The sequence below is a fragment of the Branchiostoma lanceolatum genome, chromosome 3, assembly GCF_035083965.1.
Source record: "Branchiostoma lanceolatum isolate klBraLanc5 chromosome 3, klBraLanc5.hap2, whole genome shotgun sequence".
NCBI lineage: Eukaryota > Metazoa > Chordata > Leptocardii > Amphioxiformes > Branchiostomatidae > Branchiostoma > Branchiostoma lanceolatum.
In genome coordinates this window covers 19,934,549-19,954,349 of record NC_089724.1, presented here as the reverse complement: position 1 = coordinate 19,954,349, position 19,801 = coordinate 19,934,549, and the positions used below count along the sequence as shown (strand labels likewise).

Genomic DNA, 19,801 nt, shown 5'->3' with positions numbered 1-19,801 from the left:
CGTGGAAATGGAACACACGCCCCAAGAGCCTCACATCGCCTGATAAGCCCTCCAGATCATGCCGGGTATTACTGTCCAAACGCCAGAAAAGAAGACGATAAAAGGCTGCGGTAAAAAGTGGACAAAATGGGCTATTAAAAGAGTCCTGGCAAATTGAAGTCGGTGCGGCGTGCTCGGCTGGTGGCCGGTGTGAATCATCGCGGAGCACAGGGGTCAGATCCCGGACGGCGGAGGGAGAAAGCCCATCGTAGGCGGTTATGGGGCGGAACTAATGACTACCACTCCGCGATATGAACTACTAGTTGTTGATGAAGAGATGGACAGGACCATTACCATGACTGACGGACGGACCCACCGACTGCGCCAGAGTTTAACTGACTTTAGCTACGCTTGTGCGGTGATGGAGATAGCAGAGAAGGAACTTTATTGAACATACGGCCCGTAACAGGTGATCACTATTATCATCACACAATGATAGATAACATTAAAGATGGTAACAGATTGTTGTAATAACAGAAATCGTTAAACCTTAGAGCTGCTCGCAGCTACGTTTTCTGTCATGTGGCGGTCGCTGACAGTGTTATCTCTCTCTGTAACCACATCATTGCGCGGGAAGTCGGACCAGAATAGGAAAGGTTTTAGTACGATCTTGGGTAGATCTTTCTATTGTTTCATTGTTACATATGTAAGTGTTACATCAATAAACTGGAACTGAAACATACGCTTTTCTCTAGCCATTTCAAATGATGAAATTAACTTGCTTGATGGATTAGGGATCATTCCAAATTCTTTGAAATGATGAATGCAAAGTTAGACTACAAGCTTAAGGCGCACACTGCAATCAGAGGGTTTAATTACGAGACATTCCTACTGAACATTATGAACGGTTTCAACGGAACATTACTGGTTTGCAGCGTCATCTAGCGACATATTTTTAGACGACACATCTCTGTACACCAAAGAGTGTTGAAATTCACGAAACGAAACCCCACAACGTTCACTCTATATGTAGGTACATGAAAAGTTCGTTATAGTTATACACGTACATCGATACAATACACATTATTGAAACATTCATGTTAACTTGTTAATTGTCGGTTAGTTGTCTTTCTGAGCCTAAAAAATTGAGGCTCTCAAAACTTTTTTTACAATTTAAATGGTCTCCAATTACAACGACATTGTCGCAGGATCCAGCCCAGCGAGGCCTTTTCGCGTGTCGTGATTTTTAAATCCGCTAGATGTCGCTCACGTTCAGTGGATTTCGAGCAGGCCAGTTCGCCCTTCAAAAACGTATACCATTATACAATTCTTCACACACAACTGCCACAAACACAACATTCATTAAACTTGCTGTGTCGTCAACATAGAGTAAACACAGCAGCTGTCCATGGAGAAAACCTTGAGGCACACCCTATAAGACGTGTTAGTTCTGAACCCTGTGAAATTCTCGCTTATAAAGGTTCGCATCAACCAAACATATTTAATCGTGCACAATTATTGAATGCTTTAGCTGGATTCAGAATAATGACAATAGCTCATTAACTAGTGTTATCAAGAACTGTCCATGTATGATAATCTCCGTTTAACATGAAACATCTAAGTTACCAAGCTGCAGACTAAATGTTGAACTTTCTAACATTCTTCCATCACACGTAAGACTACGGACTGCAGATGGCAACAAGGACGACCAGGACCCCGAGTATCCCCGTGGTCATCAGAGACTGTCCGGTCGGAGCTGTGGACACCGGCGGGTTCGGAGCGGGCTGTTAGATGGACAACAAAATCAGCATTGTTGTTTCACAGTTGTTTTGTATTTTGTGCGATGTAACAACGAACGATGTCGACGTTTTTCTGATATTAAGGCATGCAGTCTGAGCCGAAAGAGTAGCATATGATGACGGTGATCCACACGTGAAATATTTCGTGTGAAGTTATTCTTTACATCTAAAGAATAAAGGTGCACGTGACGTAGTCTAGAATCAATCTACTCACGCAAAACGACTCTTACTATGCCTCAAAATCAGATTGAGTTTAGTCCACGGCACCATAAACGCAGACATGCTGTACCTGTGTGGGCCTCGCGCCGCTGGTTGGCTCCACGTAGTCGGGTCGGGTTGGTGCGTACGCCTCCTCCATGTGACACCACTGCCACCACTCCTGCGTCATCCACACGTGGTTAGCGTTCTCAGGGAACCCGTTCTCTCGAGCGATGGTCCTGTACAGGCCCTGGGACCTACAGGTACAAAACATGTGGACAAAATGGTAGAAAATTAGCAGTCTTTCATTCTGGACTACCCTTAAGCTTATGGGGAAAGAAAGCGCGCTGGAATCGCACTGGAAGCCATCTTAAGCATTTTCAAGACGCATACTTCAGATACTGACAGGTGTTTCAAAATACTAAGCGGCCATTGGAAGAAAAGAAAGTAACAAAAATTTTGTCTTTGAATTATGTAAAGTCGCGATAAAACTGTCGGTGTAGTCAGGTAACAAAGTATGGGGGTGCGGAACGATAGAAACCAAGTCGAAAACACTTCTGTACCTTTTGGGAGTACGCTGGCGCGATGGGTGGGTGAAGTTTGTGTGGTAGAGTCCAAAAGCCTGGTCCGGTCCGCTGCCCCACTCCACGTTGTCCAGCAGTGTCCAGGCGTAGAACCCCCTCAGGTCAACCCCGTCCAGCTTTACCGCTACAAATAACAACAAAATGACTCCGTTTCACCTAGAACCACTACTGGTCCCAAAAAAACTATAACAACGCGCGGTAACTGATCTTCGAAATCATGAAATCACATTATGTTCAGTTCTATTACCAGTACCGGTAATTAGTAAGGTAAGCCTGGCGCTGTTACAGAAGTGGAACTGAAGTTTTGAGCAAGATATCAATCAAAAACCATTGCAATATTATTTCCTAGGTAAAATCTTTTAACACCGTCTTCCTCAATCTATTTCCTCGAAAAGTCTTCATATAATAGACAAAGTATCTGATGTCTGAGTTGTACTTGTGAACTCACCCTTCAGTGCTTCGTTTGCGTATGTCATGTAGAAGCACATCCGCCAGGTGTCGTTCAGGTTCGGTGGGCTGTGGTACTTGTACGTCTCGCCTATCCCAACCTCCGACAGGTAGAACGGCTTTGTGTAATTGTACCTGTGTAACAGCGGGTTTCATTGCATTATTACCATTATGAAGGGTCGGAAAGACACCTATATAAGTTATATCTAAATGGGTTAGCTGTTACAAACCATTAAAGACTAGTAATAATTTCGATGGTCTTAACACCCATTCACATAGCTCGTTTCTACAACTCTTGTTTTCTTCTTCTTTTTATTTCTGTCCCTCTTTCATTTCGTCGGTTTCTCCCAAATTTTAGCAGTCATTTTCGTTTTGGGCGGGGGGGGGGATTCTGTAAGCACCAACAGGAATGAAGCAACCGTACCTTTCACGCACGAAGTGCAGGATCCCCCGGATGTTCCACGGTGCGAACCAGAAGATGTTACTGCCCATGTAGAACCATCCCGGCCCCACTGTCTCCTTCACTCCCATCAGATCCGGCATGAACCCACAGGCAGAGGCGAAGTTGTGGCCATCCTGTATGGCAGATGATACATAGATGTAGATTGGTAAGGGGGCAGGAACGTTAGATCTCCCCAAGGTTGCCTTGCAATGGGCGACTGCAGGTCGATCGGCAAACATTCAAGTAACATAATCCCAACAAATTTCATGTAGTCCCAGGGTTTAGTCAAAGAATGTCGATATGTTAGACGACATGGTTAGTTTTCTAAAAAAACTTGATTTCTAAAACACGCCTTAAAGATACGTCCAGACAAAATCAACAGGTGGCCGTTTCTAGCATTGCCTTTAGGGGTCCACGTCCAAGTCAGTTAGTGTCGGTCATAAGCTAGTGAGGTGCTTGCTGTTTGTCTAGCGCAATAGCAATAGAAATATAGAAACAATGTTATCACCAGAGTAATGCATTTGTTGTTGTTGTTGTTGTTTTTCTTTCATTTTCCAAGGCTAATGCCAAAATTTATCTCTGTACTCTGCAAAATGAGCGGTTCGCTTGGATAAGTCGACTAGATACGCATTAATGTATTCACCATGACCCGTGAGTGACCTTGATTAGGTGATACGGCTGGAATGCATTGTGATGTCTTTTTGTTCTCAGGTTCCCTACACTGTACACATGCACTCCCTATGAACTATGCAGGTATTCTGGTCCATCCAGCGGAAGGATAAGGCCAATTGAGCACCTTGGCTCAATTGGCAAACTAGTTAGAACACGGTTTTCACGGTTTACGCTGATCTTTTTTTAGCATACCATGGTCTGGAATTGTTTGTCTTCTTAGTGAACGAAGCAAAAGAATGCGTTGGTTTGGTTTGGTAGGATGGAAATCAAATTGAAATATGAGGCAATTCGTCTAAAAATCATACCCTTCGCGAAACTTAATTCCTTCCGCATTATGAACTATTACTTTAGTATTTAACTCAATGAACAGTAGATCGTGAGTAAATATGCAATTAAGTTTCGTTGTATAACGGCCGTGCCCGGTAGTTGCGGTGAGAGATTAAGTTACGAATCGTCACGAAGATAAGCAAACATACATACACATCATTAAAAGGACTTACTAAGCTTTGTACTATTTACCGAAGCAAATGTCATTATCATGAAATAAATCTATCATTCCTGTATTGGACATTGACGCACTGTTATTGCATCAGGTCCGACGTGAATGTTGGATGTTTGCTGTTGAATTAAAACGCCAAAGACCCGGGTCACGAGAACTTAAGGGGCCGTGACGGGTTGTTTATATACACAGGTATCTCCACACCTGTACAGAGGTTTGCCAGCACCTGTTTAAACCTGGCCGTGCCACTGTGGTAGCATATGGTGGTCACCTGCCGGGTAACACCTGACACAAATCAAATATACGATATATAACGGTAAGAGGTGGACCGGGAAGGACCATGTACTCACACACGCACGCACGCACGCACGTACGCGCACACACACACACACACACACGCGCGCGCTTTCTTGCTCTCTCACTCTCTCGCCCCCTCTCTCTCGCCCCCCTCTCTCTCTCTCGCCCCCCTCCCACAATAGAACCAACCCTGCCCTACCGGGTGACATGTCTGTGTTTCATTGGTTGCGGATATGATCCTGGCCGTGTACGTGTTGATCCCTAAGAAGTCCGTACTCCCGCTGTTGTAGAGTTTTTCCTCCTCTGTAAACTCGGGGAGAGGAGAGACCGTTTGGTTCTGCTTCAGTCTGCAAAATACATCAAAGAATCTAATGTTACTATATATCTACAGACAACGTTATACAAGTTTATACAACCATCACGTGGATGTACGGGATGTACGGGATGTGCTTTTCAAACTTTCAGCGTTACATGTTTCAGCATTCGGTCACTCAGGATTCACCTGTGATAGTTTTCTTATCTAAATCAAATTTTGGAGTGTCACTTTGTGCCTTATATCAACACACACACACAGACACACATACACACACACACACATACACACACAAGCACACACGCTGACACACACACACACACATACACACACACAAGCACACACACACACATCCCGCCTCCTTGCTAATATCCCCTGCATTCTGTCCGTACCTGCTCTCTCGCACCATCCGCTTCATCACATCCGGGTAATCGCCGTTCCCGATGATGGGGTTGGCGAACCAGCCGAAGAAGAACTCCATGTAGTTGGTTGCCGCCTGGCGGTCAGCCGGGTTGTGCAGGTCTGCCGGCTCCCCCCACATGGAACTGATCACGATACCGACCTACAAACACACACCAATACTATCTCCAGCAAAAATTTCATATCACGTACGTTGTTCATCATGAAAATATGAACAAGTACTACAGTAGAAATGTACGGGTACATTCTCTAGTACCCCATACTATACAGTCTTCATGTATAAGATGGGGTAAAAGGTATCCATTCAGCCCAAAATACTTGATTTTGTTTCTCTGACGCCTCACGCTAGTAAAAGTATACCTATCAATAAACATACATGAAATCATTCCTACCGATCCATTTTGAGAAGACCGGAAGTCGTCATCGTAGGTGTGCCATGCTCGCGCATGCGCTCTTATCACGTTATGCGCCATTTTGTATCTCATGGAGTAGTCGGGGTCATGGTTGAAGTCGCCGAGGGCGGCAACGAAGGACCAGGGCTCGTTGAACGTCGCCCAATATTTGACACGGTCACCAAACGTGGCAAAGCAGAACCTGGCGTAGTTCTCAAACAGTTCGACCATGGTGTCGTTCACCCATCCACCATAGCGGTCCTGCGGGGTCAAAGAAAGTTATATACTGATTGCTTCAGCCAGACCGAAATAATGAAACACTACTAAAATACACTAATTAACACTAAAAAAAGTATTCCAGATAACACGCGAACCTTGAGTTTCTGTGGAAGGTCCCAATGATACAAAGTCACCAGTGGTTCGATGCCGTTGTTCTTCAGCTCGTTGATGAGGTTGTTGTAGTAGTCGACGCCATATTGGTTGATAGTGGTGTTGGTGCCGTCTGGGAAGAGGCGTGGCCAAGAGATGGAGAACCGGTAGGAGTTGAGGCCCGTGTCCACGTGCATTTGAACGTCTTCTTTGTACTGTGTAAACGGGGTTTGGACAAGCACGTAACTTGACAGGAACTTCGAACATCTGTACTACTGTGACACACGTGCGCTCTTTCTTTCTTTCTCTCTCTCTTTCTCTCTCTCTCTCTCTCTCTCTCTCACACATACACACACACACACACACGCATACACACATACACAAAACACACATATGCACACACACACACACACACACGAACACACACTCACAGCCACAATAATCTGTAATCAATGTTGGTTTTGCTGGACCCACCTTGTGATAACTGTCAGCCGCCACATCTCCCCAGGGCACGTTTCCTGGCAGGTGAGAAAACCAGTCCCAGATGGACGGTCCCTTTTCTCCCGAGTCCCACCCCCCCTCGATCTGGAAGGCAGCAGTGGCCGTTCCCCAGAGGAAGCCGTCGGGCAGTGTCCCGGACAGGAAAGTATCACGAACTGCGGGAAATACCCGGATTGTCAATCAGCTCCCCGTGATGAAGAGTCTTATTACAGAAAACACACCAAGAGCTTTTTTTAATGATATTTTCATGATTTTCTGTAAAGCTCTGCGTGGCTTGCACTAGCATGTTATGACGTTAATTTCGTGAATGAGATGCATCTTCAGCAAGGCGTCATGGTTGTAGACTCATGCAGCAAGCGATATTGGTACCCTGCCGTGTAGACAACATGAAAGAAAATTGGACTAACTATGTATTGGTGTAGAGGAACAAGCTGGCCATGGTAGAAATATGAAATTGCGAGCCCCAATTGCAATTCAAACCGAGTTTCCGGCCAAAGTTCATCATACCTGTCATGTTCTTCAGGTCCAGAAACTGCCCCTCAGTTTTATGTCCCAACACCACCAACATGAAGATGGTCCCGTAGAACGCCACCATCTTTCCCTGGGGGAAGAGAATGCTGTGAAAGGAACGAGAACAGGTTATTGTACCGGTGATAAGATAACCCAAATCCATGGGTCGAGCACCAACAGGACTGCGTACATGTGTGTGAGCGGGTCGTGAGAAACAAGTGCCGAAATTTCCCTCGGTCACATGCCCCTTGCTACCTTCGCCGAGAAGGTTATGCTTTGCACAGCGTTCGCGTGTGTGCCTGTGTGTCTGTCTGTTTGTCACCACGATAACTACAGAGCGCCTATATGGCTTGTCTTCATATTTGACAGGTGAGTAATTGGTGAGACCTCGCAATGATTAGATTTTGGGCCCCCTAGCGTCTTGCCGTGGTACTGCAGCGAACTTCTGGTTTTGATATCTCGTGTTCTGAACATGCTATGGTCATGATTTTTGAGTGGAAGATAGCTCTTGGCGATCAGTCGGCGATTGTATGAGTCGTGTATGACCAACTGAAGTAAAGTTTTCCATTTTGTGTGTTTAGGTTTAGTTTGGTAGAGTTTAATTGGTTGCGAGTGAGTAAAAAGAAAGGAAACAGAACGGATCAGGTGAACATACTCTGGCAAATTACTTTTGTAGTTCCACGTGACATTGACAGCAAGCAAATAGTCCTGGTTTGTTCAGTCCTACGGTTGGGGGTCTTGCATGGCTTCTTCTGCAATATCAACATGCATTCAATGAACCAAAAAAAGCGGTGGTTTTGTTTACAGTTGTTCCATGTCTTCAGCTATTACCTACAGCTGGATATCAACGGCTGACGAACTACCTACATCAGATTTTGGTAAAACGAGCGCTTTTGACAAAAAAGCTGGTATTTCATTACGGCCACAGTTGTAATGAAAATTGAGATTGGTCAACTTTTTTTGAAGTGAAGTTATAAAGGTGATGATTCAATCTTAGTAGGCCAGACTATTCATTGGCAGGATGTTCCTTTCAATAATGATTTCTCTTGCAATATTGATAGGAACGAATCAGGAACGAATCAGAGCTACAGCCTCTGATAATCTTGTGAATAACACCTCATGATCTGTTAACCTCACCCCTTATGTAACCATGACCCCAATGAAGATCCTAAAACATGGTGGAAAAAATAACACTTACTGACATTCCTGAGAAAGACTAGTACTAATCCCAAAGCCTGGATTTTTTCCATTCCATAGTCGGGATTCTTTAATGATAATACTTGTTTTTATTCACATTTAAAACAGTGACAGGATGGCAGGGTCCCATGTAGGGACCCTGAATTGGTCTGTCGCTTTACACCTTTAAAACATGTTTAAAACTACATTATTGCACGTTGACACCACATACATTGTTGCAATTAAAAAGGATTCTTTCACTAAATTCACAAATTAAAAGTTACATTCGTAGTGGATCGAACTAAGCTCGTGACAGCCGATCAGATTTTACAGTTCGTTAAGGTTTGTTGACCTTGTTCAGCAATCTTACGATGTATGGTATACTGCTGTTTCTAAATCTTTCAGTCCTAGTTCTGACTGTGTCGAGTTCGTTATAATGTCTTGTGTGGCGATTACTGATCAGTCCTCTGGACTGAGGGAGCAGACCTCTCAAGGACGTGTTGTTCAGCAGTTTTCTCCCAAAGCGGAGGCACAACTGTTCCCGCCTCGTATCCAATCGTTGCAGTCCAATCTGTGTACAGGCGTCGGCGTAGTTAGAGTACCTGCCCCCCAAGATGATTTTACATGCCCTCCTTCGGATGGATTCCAGCTGCGATGACTGCTTCTATCCTTTGATGTTTGCAAGACTATGTATAAAGCGTTGTCGACTTCACTATGCGAGCACAAGCTGATTGAGTAGTGAAATTGTTGTATTTTAATCACGTCACTGTAACGTCACAGTATAGATATTCGCGATTATAATAACTGTAATGTAAACGATCCATGCTCATTTTAAAGTTTGGAAACTTAACTTTGGTGGATCATATCTATGTTATTTCTTGATCAATTTCAATGATTTATATATCATTAAAAAACTTGTGTGATTTTCTTTTCCATGATACCAAACTTTTGATGGTTCTAAATTAATGGAACGAGCACCAGACCTGCTTATGCGAGCGGGTTACATAAAAAAAGTGCCCAGATTACCCTACAAAAGCTCAAACGCTCAATTCAGTATTTTTTTCTTCTGCTGGCAGCACGTGGCTTGTGTGAGTACGAGGGTAATATGAAACTTGAATCAACAAAACACAATAATATGAAATCCAAGGTTAGTCTTCATCCAAACAACAAATTGCGTAAAGGAGCCTCAGTTATTATGAAGGTGGCTTAATACTAAGTACACAAGCCATGCGCTGTCACCACAGCCCGGCACATCCTCCTCTTAATTGTTACCAATTTCGTTACGCGGTCCCGCTGGGCATTCTTCCACAAGGAGTCGTCGCAGGTCGTATTGTTCTGTTGATCATTCTTGCATTCACAGCTCGCTCAAGCTGTTCAGTGATCACAGAGTATGAGAGGTGTTCAACTGTGTTGAGATCTCGGCTGCAGGAAGGCCATTCTGTCCTCTATATTCCTGCACCTTCACGGAGGTGGTCTGAAATAACTCTCATTCTGTATGGACGTGCACTATCATCTTGCAGAATGGCACTCAGACTCATATTGCAGAGGTAAGAATCTAGGAAATGTGACTGGATGGAGAAAGGCGTCTCTATATCTTGACACATCGAGGTTGCTTAGGATGATTAGCCTGGTTTTAACTCTGGCAGTTGTACTGCCCCACACCATGACACTGACTCCAACAAACACTGTCAGTCTATCTGTGCAACAGTCAGCATAGGCTAGGGTTCTCCTTGCCGCCCCAACACTTTCATTTACCCTTCCAACAGTCGAAATTAATCTAATCTCATCTGTAGCTGTGAACATAACATTCCTCTAACACCGTTCCATTCACGATGTGGACGACACCACCACAAATGGGTTTGGCGCTGAGCTAAACGTTTGACGCTAGCAGGGAAATTTGGGCGCTTTTTTTCTACAACCCACTCGCGTAAGCAGGCCTGGTGCTCGCTCCATGAGATTGCAATTATAATGAGTTGGGTATCATAGGAAAGAAAATTACACAAGCTTTCCAACAACATATAAATCATTGAAATTGATCAAGAAACAACGGAAATACGATCAGCCAAAGTAAAGTTTCCAAACTTTTTGTGCCAAGTTTATATGACACACACAATCACATACGACATTACAATAGCTTCTATTTCTATGACCACAGACGACACGCACGGTAGGGCTGGCCTCTCACAGCAGACGGACAGCATGTATAGACTTCTAAGCGTTGTAATGCTAAAAGATCATTGTCAGACAATGTATGAGTACCCCCAGATTATCCAAGGTCACATTGCATTTGTGACAGTGGGTGATAAAACATGTGGGGGGGGGGGGGTACTAAGAGGCTAATTCAAAACATTACAACTGTGTAACGTAGATACAATATATTTTTCACCCGGAGAAATACACCTGAGGAAATATGACACCTATTTCTGGATTACCACGGTGTTGTTGTTATGCATGTTACGGAACCGAGCACTCCAGGCACATTTTATGAGTGCGTGTGCTAGACTGCCAGTCGTCAGCGCTATGGCGTCAAGGGTACGCTAAAACAACATTCTGACTATAAAAGAAGCACTCGTCTTTCCAGTCTGATGATGTATTTGCCCTCGCTCGCGCGAGTGTGTGTGTGTGTGTATGTGTGTGTATGTGTGTGTGTGTGTGTGTGTGTGTGTGTGTGTGTGTGTGTGTGTGTGTGTGTTTTCAGATGAATCAGGTTGTTGTCCGATAGACCTCTGCTCAGTTACAAATCCTTCTTGAATGTGATAGAAGAAACGTTTCTTCCACCCAGCTGGTAACTTCGACACAGGGAAATAGTCTTTGTCTTTTTTTTTTCATTTGCAAGTATAGGTCTGTATGTTTTTAAGCCTATGTTTTTTTTTAGACTAAGCTGTTTAAGAGACAATCGGTCAACCCCCAATAGTGGCCCCTCCCCTTCTGGATCCCAGATCCAACCAACATTCACACCTGTAGACTTCTATGGTTGCAAAAGTATACCCAACCTTGCTTACCACACTTTTATGTTCTTAAGACGTTGAACGGATTGCTCCAAGTAGGATTCTTCTGTCGTGTTTCAAATCTCTTCCACCTTGCCACCTCACCTTCTCAGATCCAGGTACTTACCAACTGTAAATAGGTCACAATGTAAGGAATCCGTGTGACCCGATGTAAGGTGATCGTCGTCATTGTTGTAGCATGTTCTCACGTGATCAACAAATTGCCACGGTTGATGTGTGAATATTTTTCAGTCTTGGTCGTTGTTAAAAGAACAAATGATAGTTTTACATTGTTTTTGTTGCTGTTTTGACACTTTTGATAAGTACACGTATACCACTCGTGCGTAGCTTTACTTGACATAGCTTGTACAGAATTTATCATGTTACACCTTACATGACCTTTTGCATGACCTGAAAGGACGCCTGCCGCGCCCTGTAGCAGATCGACCTGTTCAATCAGCATGTCAGCGGCGAACATTACCAAGCACGCTACGTCGACCCACCAAAGTTACGCCAACGATTTGTTATGTTCCGTAAACTTCTTGTCTACTAGTTCACGATATGTGCACAGCGGTTCCCCTCTAAGTGGTTGCAACACTAGTACACACACACCCTCCCCATTGCCTAGTGCGATTTTCTGCATAATACCTACGCATTACATGCTGCAAACAGAGAATACCTGTGACTACCAAGCCTCGGACGATATCTTTCGACACAGAGTCACCGTGAGTTCAATGACTTTGCCTGTGTCTCTCTTGTAGAACTGATAGACACACATGAATGGTCAGCACGGTTGGAAGCATCTATGTTTGAGTTACATGTTAGATAGTCGTTGTTGTCTTTGTTCAACAAAACAAAATATCAAACGCAATGACTTTCCAATCGTTTAAGGACATTCTTCGAGATATATGACACTCTTCGTCATAAATGTTTTGGACAGGTGACTCTAGTACCGGTAGATGATCAAATGAGGTGACATCTTTTAGTGAACCGGCTGCTCTTCACACATTCATCTCCGCTTGTTCGAATGAATTCAATGCGCTCCGTTCTGTCGATAGATTCAATTACATACTAGGAGGTGATAATCCCTACTGTGTACAGATAGGTATATACATCAAAGAATGTTTGGACATTAGAAGAAGCAATGTATAAGTATATGACATGTGATATTTCGACATGTTGCTCTATCCCATATGCTTGTGTGTAATAAAACTCATTTGTATGCACTTATTCGTTTGTATGTATGTATGTAGTAGGCTTTACGAAAGTCGCTGTGCTTTAGTTGTGTCAATAAAGATCTTCATATTGTGCAAGGGCGCCACCTAGTGACAATATTGGAAATTGCAACTGACCAATTTGGGAAGATGAAGATCAGCATAGTCTGTATAACGCAAACTCCAGCTGTCCGGGGATTTCTGTCCCCTCCCCGCGGCTATGCGGTTACAGGGCGGCAAGCCGTTACAGGAGCTTGATTGACTTCAGGCTAAGATCAGCAGAGCAAAACTTATTCAGTACAAAGACGGAGACAGTGAGCTCTAATTAAGAGATGTCATGTCTATAAGAACGCATGTTGTCAACCAGCTAAAAACTAAGCATGAATTGTTTTTAGACATGTTCACAGCATGGCTAATTATTTACTGTGAAATAACTAACGAAAAACGATACAGAACTCAACATCAAGTCAATCCAACATAAAGCTTAACAATGCAAAAACTATCATGCTTCAAACATTCCACAAACACTGTTGGTCTATCTGTGCAACAGTTAGCATAGGGTTATCCTCGCTGCCCCAACACTTTCATTTACCCATCCAACAATCAAAATAAATCTACTCTTATCTGTAGCTGTGAACATAACACCTCCACATACTGTTTCATTCACGATGCAGCACGCACGGTAGGGCTGGCCTCTCACAGCAGATATGGATACCGAACCGGACGGACAGCATGTATAGACTTCTAAGCGTCGTAATGCTAAAAGATCATTGTCAGACAATGTATGAGTATCCCCAGATTATCCAAGATCACATTGCATTTGTGACAATGGGTGATAAAACATGTGGGGGGTACTAAGAGGCTAATTCAAAACATTACTACTCTGTAACGTAGATACAATATATTTTTCACCCGGAGAAATGCACCTGAGGAAATATGACACCTGTTTCTGGAGTACCGCGGTGTTGTTGTTATGCATGTTACGGACCCGAGCACTCCAGGCACATTTTATGAGTGCGTGTGCCAGACTGCCAGTCGTCAGCGCTATGGCGTCAAGGGTACGCTAAAACAACATTCTGACTATAAAAGAAGCACTCGTCTTTCCAGTCTGACAAAAGATGCATTTGCCCTCGCTCGCGCGCGCGCGTGTGTGTGTGTGTGTGTGTCTGTGTCTGTGTCTGTGTCTGTGTCTGTGTTTTCAGATGAATCAGGTTGTTGTCCAGTAGACCTCTGCTTTACAAAACCTTCTTGAATGTGATAGAAGAAACGTTTCTTCCACCCAGGTGGTAACTTCGACACAGGAAAATAGTCTGTGTCTTTTTTCTCATTTGTAAGCATAGGTCTGTATGTTTTTAAGCCTGTGTTTTTTTTAGGCTAAGCTGTTTAAGAGACACTGTATGTCTGAAAGTTGACAATTGGTCAACCCCCAATAGTGGCCCCTCCCCTTCTGGATCCCAGATCCAACCAACATTCACACATGTAGACTTCTATGGTTGCAAAAGTATACCCAACGTTGCTTACCTCACTTTAATGCTCTTAAGAAGTTGAACGGATTGCTCCAAGTAGGATTCTTCTGTCGTGTTTCAAATCTCTTCCACCTTGCCACCTCACGGGAGTACCTTCTCAGATCAAGGTGATTACCAACTGTAAGGAATCCGTGTGACCATGGCGATGTAACGTGATCGTCGTCATTGTTGTAGCATGTTCTCACGTGATCAACACATTGCCACGGTTGATGTGTGAATATTTTTCAGTCTTAGACGTTGTTAAAAGAACAGATGGTAGTTTTACATTGTTGTTGCTGCTGTTTTGACACTTTTAATAAGTACACGTATACCACTCGTGCGTAGCTTTACTTGACATAGCTTGTACAGAATTTATTATGTTACACCTTACATGACCTTTTGCATGACCTGAAAGGACGCCTGCCGCGCCCTGTAGCAGATCGACCTGTTCAACCAGCAAGTCAGCGGTGAACATTACCAAGCACGCTACGTCGACCCACCAAAGTTACGCCAACGACTTGTTATGTTCCGTAAACTTCTTGTCTGCTAGTTCACGATATGTGCACAGCGGTTCCCCCCTAAGTGGTTGCAACACGAGTCACACATACCCTCCCCATTGTGCGATTTTCTGCATAATACCTACGCACTACATGCTGCAAACAGAGAATACCTGCGACGTCCAAGCCTCGGGCGATATCTTTCGACACAGAGTCACCGTGAGTTCAATGACTTTGCCTGTGTCTCTCTTGCAGAAGTGATAGACAGACATGAATGGTCAGCACGGTTGGTAGCATCTATATCTTAATACTTTTCATGTTTGAGTCTCATGTTAGATAGTCGTTGTTGTCTTGGTCCAACATAACAAAATATCAAACGCAACGACTTTCCAATCGTTTAAGGACATTCTTCGAGATATATGACCCTCTTCGTCATAAATGTTTTGGACAGGTGACTCTAGTACCGGTAGATGATCAGATGAGGTGACATCTTTTAGTGAACCGGCTGCTCTTCACATATTGTGCAAGGGCGCCACCTAGTGACAATATTGAAAATTGCAACTGACCATTTTGGGAAGATGTAGATCAGCAGAGCAAAACTTATTCAGTACAAAGAAGGAGGCAGTGAGCTCTAATTAAGAGATGTCATGTCTATAAGAACGCATGCTGTCAACCAGCTAAAAACTAAGCATGAATTGTTTTTAGACATGTTCACAGCATGGCTAGTTATTTACTCTGAAATAACTGACGAAAAACGATACAGAACTCAATATCAAGTCAATCCAACATAAAGCTTAACAATGCAAAACCTATCATGCTTCAAATATTCTAGCCCAAAAGTCTTGAATGAAAATAAGATGACACAATCAAAAGCCTTATTTTACGCATATTATCGAATTCATTACATAAGAAGTCAAACCGAGTTAACGTACGATCAGTGATTACGGAAGAAAACTGTTAGTCTGGATTCCTTTCAAAATGTTCAATTATTTTGGAAGACTGTTGGTAGTATGTTTTCGTGAAACATACATCAGGCTTCAGCACTACAAAGCTACAAGTTACAACGTCACCTCACTTACACAATTGTACATGAACAAATGGATCAAATGACGTGTGCCTTAAATCTAAAGTGTCAGGAGGCGGTCGCAGTGGTAGGTTAGTCCCATACTGCTTCAGTCATCCTCCTGCGTCGGAGGTCTGTATGACCGTGTCTCCAACTTGTTCTCGTCCTTAACTGAGATGATGGCCTACACAAGGACAACAGTAAAATGTATAAATCAGCTGAAAGATGAGAGAAAACGATAAATGTGTCACCCAATTCTGTTTTTAAAAAAAGACGATACGCCGGCTACTTTCTTACAAGTATGTCATTTTCCTGTCTACTACCTTTCCTCGTCTTGTCCAATGTCACTGCTGCGATTGTATACTGCCTTGCGGTCATGGGTAAACAAAATGAAGCTGCACTTTTAGTACTTTCGCAAGATGTCGCTGCAGACGTACAGACACACAAGAGATGTTCTATAGGCCCCTTTCAATTCGACGGCAATCGCTGAGCGACCACAACGAGCAACATTGGACTTGCGTGACCCTTGATTTCATAAATGGAATATGATGCAAGATATAGAAGAATTCAAAAGATTCAAAAGACAAGAAAACGTGGGGAAAATCCGTTCTTTATCTATGAAATTCGTCGAAAGAAGTGTCAAATCTCTGGTATCTCAGCGACTAGCGCGGACGCAACCTCAAGTGCGTGGAAAGGGGGTGTTAGTCAAGTCTCTTTACGTCAGGTCATTTATACGAGTCGAGAAGCAAGCCTACACAGACACATATCTTTCACTTACCAACCAAACTTGAGTGATCACTAATGCAAAAATTGAACATCTCCCTAAACAATCTACCAATATACATACATATAAACACGTAATCATCCATCCCCCATCTCTGCACGCGTAGCTAAGTTAAGCTCACCCGCGCTTTGAGCACCTTGAGCACTATCTTCTGATACATTGATAGCTTACCAGGTTACGAAGTCACATAGACTACGTTAGTACAAGAGAGGAGTTGGTGTAAATGAGACATCTCGGCTAAATGGCTTTCCAAAGTGGCGGTTGACATTCCGTAATTGTCGGCGCCTGGCGCCTTAATGCCTTTCGCAATGGAAGAGTTCTTGTCCACTTAGGCGGAGTGAGACTACTCTATAAACACTTAAGCCATTCTTCACTTGGCCAACGCTACACAAACACACCACAGTGTGGGATTATTTCCAACCAAGGTGTGAACGGCCGTGACAGTGCAGAGACTGAGAGGAAACCGGATTCTAGTCAGGGACCCCAATATTTGAAGCATTCCTACACTCGTCCTTTAATCACAAAGCTCATCTTGTCACTTTTTCTTACTAACATTTTCCCCAGATTTGATATCTCACTTCGTGATAAAATATGATAAATCAACCAAGGTTACGTCACATTTCCCCGCCCTCTGACCAGATGGTTCGATCCCCACGCCCTCGGTACAGACCCAAGGTGAAATAGGCCGGAAACCCTACGCTATTGGATATTTGTTTGCCTCTTAATTTGCGAGTTTCCTGAGTGAAACTTAGGAGTGTGGGAATGTAGCGATGTATGGCGTGGACACAGCGCGGTCATTATTTCAGTAACCCTGGGGATGGGGACTGCCATGCACGGACACGTCAGAACTCACATTGACAACAGTAAAGTCAAGAGCGGCCATTTTCTCTCACCTCTCTCCTCTCCGTCTTTATTTGTTTTCTCCATTGATTCCAATCCTATCTCTCTACCTCTATTCGTATTATGCACAAATACTATACATCATAGTTTTTTGTTTATTTTACTATATGTTGAACACGTAAGTTGCAGAGGAAATTTTAAGAAGTATTATATATTGTTGAGAGTGCACTGGGAACAAGACGAGAGCCTATGATTGATTGTTGGGGAATTTTCAAACTTCATTTCGACAGATTTCCTTACATACCAAATCCACCTACGCCTACACCTACAAGTCATATAAATATATGAATGTATTGTGGTTGCTGTTCTAGTCATATTCTCTGTATGGCATTGATTACTGTTGATTAGAAACTCACTTAGAATTCTTTCACTTAGAAACGTATCTATCTAGTTAGTTAGTTAGTTAGTTTTGTTTTCTTTTACCAGGGTACGGCTCTGTCAGTGACGGGGCACTGCTTTTCAGAGAGGCCCTGAGATGATACAATAACTCCCCGTTAGTATAATTTCCATGTGGTGTGGCAATCTAAAATGTATCGAAGTTTTCAAATGAAACAGTATTGCAGAAAAGACTTGCAAAGGGGACACTGAAAGTACCTCTCGTCGTGTTACGTTAATCTATCAATTCAAAGTTTATTGCAAATACATGCCCGAGGGCTAATTGCAAGTACACACTACACATAACAATGAAGAAAACAATGATATAATTGACTGCATCCGACGTTATACTATATTCTCTAAGACCCACTTCTTCCATAATATATAGTAAAGCATCCTAACATTGAATTTCTCTCGCATCGCTCTTTCCGAAATACGTCTGTGCTTTCGCTTTTTACCAGGCAGTTGACGTTGGTTTTGTTCCAGCTGGATCCACCTGTACTTACTCTGTACGTCAGTGTCCGGCTGTCACGCCCAAGCATCAGGATTGTAATACGTCCATAAAGTCCTCTTCATTTTCCTTGGGTTACTTGCAGGAAGGGAATCCTCTTAAAAAAGTAAAAAATCGTCATTAGGTTCAGTTTTTTTAATCAAATAGCTCCAATCCTTTGACTTTGCAGTCTTGGAATGAAACTTACTATAGATGGCATCTATACTAAGAAAGCTTGAGTAACCATTTTTGGCGTATACTAAGAAATCTTACACGGCCTTTGAAATTTATATATTCTTCCAAAATGCATCGGAAAATTCATTAGATCAAAAATATAGGAACTTCAAGTGAAAGAGAATAATCGGCCTATTTCCCACTTCAAGTTCATTACCAAATCCACTTATAAGTATACATTAGTAGATAGATCTACTAGTTCGTGTACAGTATGGGAATAGGCGTATTAATTCAGGGTGGTCCGGAAATTTTGCTAGGGTTTCCTCTGTTGTTTCTGGTTTAGTTCTTCGCCCGAGGTAAGCCGTGTGGAACGCCCGATGGAGCTCAAACGTTTCCACCTATCAAATCTGGGGCTTTCGGGGGAAAACAAACGTCAGACTTTTACCGTCTGCGAGACGACTCCGTTTAAAAAGTTGCAATCAAATATCACCCCTGTTGCCAAGTTTCGTTGCCAACTACGTTTCGTCGCTGTTAAATGCACTAACTGTACTAAATCTGTGGCTTTATAGAAGCCTTTAATGCAAGGTTCTTCCAGCTTGTGTGGAAAATGTACATATGTAACTAAAATTCAGAGCTGTAAGATTCTACCAATTCTTGAAATTAGAACGGACAAATATCTTTTATAAAGTGCAAGTGTTATTCACTTTTTTGTGTGAATTTGCTGAGGGAGTCGAACATATCTTCAGCACGACACCACACCGGACCAACCCCATCCCCTGAAGGGTGCCTTCACTTTGACGGCGTTTGGGGGAGATTAGAAGCATATCGCTTCTACAAAGTCGTCTTAATTAAAACCACTTTTCATCGGATCCCATGTCTCATACCACCCAATGCAGCCTAGATCGGAATCCAAAGCCTGTTAATAGGAGGCATTCATGAGCGGAATTTCGGCGTGTGTTTTGTGATAGGGGTGAGAGTGGACGCCACGCGCGCCAGCACTCCAGCATTGTGACTGTATACCACTGACGAACGTCAAGTCTTTTAGATCTCCGGTTACGCCTGTATCAGTTGGCTACACTGAAGGCTTTGTTCCGTGGTAATGACGTACAGCCGTCAGGGATATAATGACGCGCTTCAGACCAGTCGACGGGCCGATTGTTTGAGAGAAAATAGGTGGAGCGCTGTCGGCTATTTGCACCCACTTAGTCCGTTCA

At 43.3% G+C, this 19,801-nt stretch overlaps 1 protein-coding gene across 5 annotated transcripts; it reads right to left on the bottom strand.

Moving 5' to 3' along the window:
* Positions 1–401: 401 nt before the first annotated feature.
* On the bottom strand, positions 402–14,633 carry LOC136430910 (cytosolic beta-glucosidase-like). 5 transcript variants are annotated; one of them, XM_066422003.1, is made up of 14 exons: positions 14,321–14,633; positions 11,601–11,715; positions 8,078–8,174; positions 7,420–7,529; positions 6,886–7,067; positions 6,417–6,626; positions 6,043–6,303; positions 5,623–5,792; positions 5,117–5,264; positions 3,432–3,583; positions 3,009–3,142; positions 2,540–2,684; positions 2,068–2,233; positions 402–1,763 (listed from the first exon to the last, which is right to left on the bottom strand). In XM_066422003.1, the coding sequence occupies exons 4-14, from the start codon at positions 7,505–7,507 to the stop codon at positions 1,659–1,661; spliced, it is 1,761 nt and encodes a 586-aa protein (XP_066278100.1). In that variant the 5' UTR covers positions 7,508–7,529; positions 8,078–8,174; positions 11,601–11,715; positions 14,321–14,633; the 3' UTR covers positions 402–1,658. The 5 variants fall into 5 exon arrangements, with proteins under 5 accessions (XP_066278100.1, XP_066278098.1, XP_066278099.1 ...); XM_066422001.1 differs by lacking the exon at positions 8,078–8,174; XM_066422002.1 differs by lacking the exon at positions 8,078–8,174 and having other exon boundaries at positions 7,420–7,513.
* Between the last annotated feature and the right edge of the window lie 5,168 nt (positions 14,634–19,801).